Below are 2,334 nucleotides of genomic sequence, written 5' to 3'. Positions count from 1 at the left end.
CATGACAGTGGAGGAGCTGAGGAGGGAGCTGCCCCCAGAACAAGCTGAATACTGTATCAGCCGCATGACTAAGTACATTGGCGGTGATGCTCCCCCAGGCTCCCTTGATTATATCTCCTTCTCCAGTGCCCTGTATGGAGAAAGCGACTTGTAGAGCCCTTCCTGACATGTACACCACCCACAACATCCCCTACACCCTACTCCTAAATTCATGAAACCCTTAAATATCTAACTCCAGGAACAATGTCAGATGTAATGGACGGCTTTGCTGCAGTGATTTAGTCCTGTACGTCACCAGTTGATATCCCGTGACACCCATCAGTTGCTGTCTGACCTTGTTAGTGGTCCATCTTTTATGTTTTGAAAAGTTGTCTCACAAGCCAATAGTGGTTGAAAAGTACAAAAACCTGACAGAATATCATTCTTTACATTGGCACTGTTAATAAGAGACATCTGCTCTCCCTTCATACAAATGGCTTACATTTTGAAGGAAGAAAAATAAATGACCCTAAAAAAATGTAATGTCTTGTGTATTTTGTTGTTTAATCTAAGCATATATATATATATATATATATATATATGAACTTAATGAAAACATCACTATTAAGTGCCTAGGATGTATTTCATCGGTCTAGAGTGCTAAAGTTAGTCAATATAATCTAACAGTAATGTTTGTTTGGACATAAAAACTAAGTCAATTTATTGTAAACCCACAAACTTCCACAAGGCATCAGCAAATCTAACCTGTTCCTGACAGTGGTTTCTGCAGTTACTTACAGGTTGAAGGTGTATATATATATATATATATATATATGTGTGAATAAAAATACCAATAAATATAATTAAAATATTAAAATAATTAAAAATAGAAAACCACACCAAATATATAAAAAATATGTTAAATATGATGTAATTTGATGTAAAAACAATTGTAAAAAAATTATTGCAAATGAAAGGAACTTATATAGAGAACACCAAACTAGTAAATGAAACACAGGTGGAAGAAATTAGATCATAATGAGTACAAGCAAAGGGTAATGGTAAATGTAGTCCATGACATAATGGTAAAGGACTTGGGAGAAGTGCCCTCTGGAGGAGCTCATGGGCACTCCCGCTGGAGATCGTGACAGATACAGGCTCCGACGAGACTCACCCACTGAAGACGAGAAGAGAGACTTCTGCCAATCCAGTCCATCACATTGAAGACAATAAATGATCAAATTTACGAAGATGTTATCTATAAGATGAAAAATTTTGAAAATCACAGTGCTTTGACTAGCATAATGCATGAGCTAGACTTCTTGTGCAGACTCACATTTCCCGTCAAAATAAGCCAGAAAGTTTTGTATAATTGCTGGAAAAATTGACAGTTTTTATGCACTTACTAATTATTTTAAAATACATTCAGTAAATTTTTCCTAATGGTGGGTAAATAAACAGAAAAAACGTTCGCTATAGGCTACTTTTTTGAAGACCTGTGACAGAGTTGACTTCTCAGTGGGTTCTGTTTGAGCTCATTCAGCTTTTTACATGCTTCAGTTTCACCTTCAGTGTCATCAAATCCATTGTCAAAATTATTCAACTTCAACAATCTCTGTAGCAACGAGAACAGTAAAATTCATGATTTAGAAGAACCAACAGTGAGTGGCTTTGCTGGAATTTGTGTAATTTGTCCAAACAATGGAAAAACATACAATGTAATATACCAGAACTATTTGCTGATGGCTTTTCATTGTAGTTTTAGTGGACATATTTTCCAAAATAAGTTGGGCAAATATCTGTAATATAACAAGGAATTTCTTTTTGTACAAAATCAGATATAATTATAATGCTGTTGTGCTAATGATGTACTATTTTCATATTTCATAGCAATTAATAAAGTAAAAAAAAAAAGTAAATGCTTTTGTTTATGACAAGGAAATCAGTCGGGTATAATGAGCACACTCGCACCCTAAAGAGAGCAGCCTGGAAAATGGAGCGCAGCTGGAGGAAAACAAAACTAGAGGTATTTCGTATTGCTTGGCGGGAAAGTAAAGAGAGGAAAAATGTTATAAACTTGTTAAATCATCTAAATCAACAACATGTATGTTAGACCCTATTCCATCTAAGCTCCTAAAAGAGGTGCTTCCAGAAGTCATAGATCCTCTTCTGACTATTATTAATTCGTCATTACCTCCGCATGTAATAACCTAGAACACTGTCTAATACTTGATGGCTGCTCTGTCAATTCTTCGTCATCAATTAAGAACCTAGGTGTGCTATTTGAAAGCAATCTTTCCTTTGAAAGCCACTTTCTAGCATTTGTAAAACTGCATTTTTCCATCTCAAAAATAT

The 2,334-nt window shown here is 35.3% G+C and overlaps 1 protein-coding gene across 1 annotated transcript in view; it reads left to right on the top strand.

Annotated features, from left to right (window-relative positions):
* The window catches only part of LOC107700001 (alpha-actinin-3-like), a 16,881-nt gene extending 16,372 nt beyond the window's left edge, over positions 1 to 509 (top strand). The window contains exon 22 of the mRNA XM_016501470.1: positions 14 to 509. Coding sequence (XP_016356956.1) covers positions 14 to 154 — 141 coding nt within the window. The 3' untranslated portion in view covers positions 155 to 509. The remainder of the gene's footprint in view (positions 1 to 13) is intronic.
* Positions 510 to 2,334: the final 1,825 nt, after the last annotated feature.

This window comes from Sinocyclocheilus anshuiensis, unplaced genomic scaffold, assembly GCF_001515605.1.
Source record: "Sinocyclocheilus anshuiensis isolate Anshui unplaced genomic scaffold, SAMN03320099.WGS_v1.1 scaffold1023, whole genome shotgun sequence".
In the NCBI taxonomy this organism is placed as follows: Eukaryota; Metazoa; Chordata; class Actinopteri; order Cypriniformes; family Cyprinidae; genus Sinocyclocheilus; species Sinocyclocheilus anshuiensis.
The sequence above is the reverse complement of the archived record's forward strand: the minus strand, read 5'-3'. Positions and strand labels throughout refer to the sequence as shown.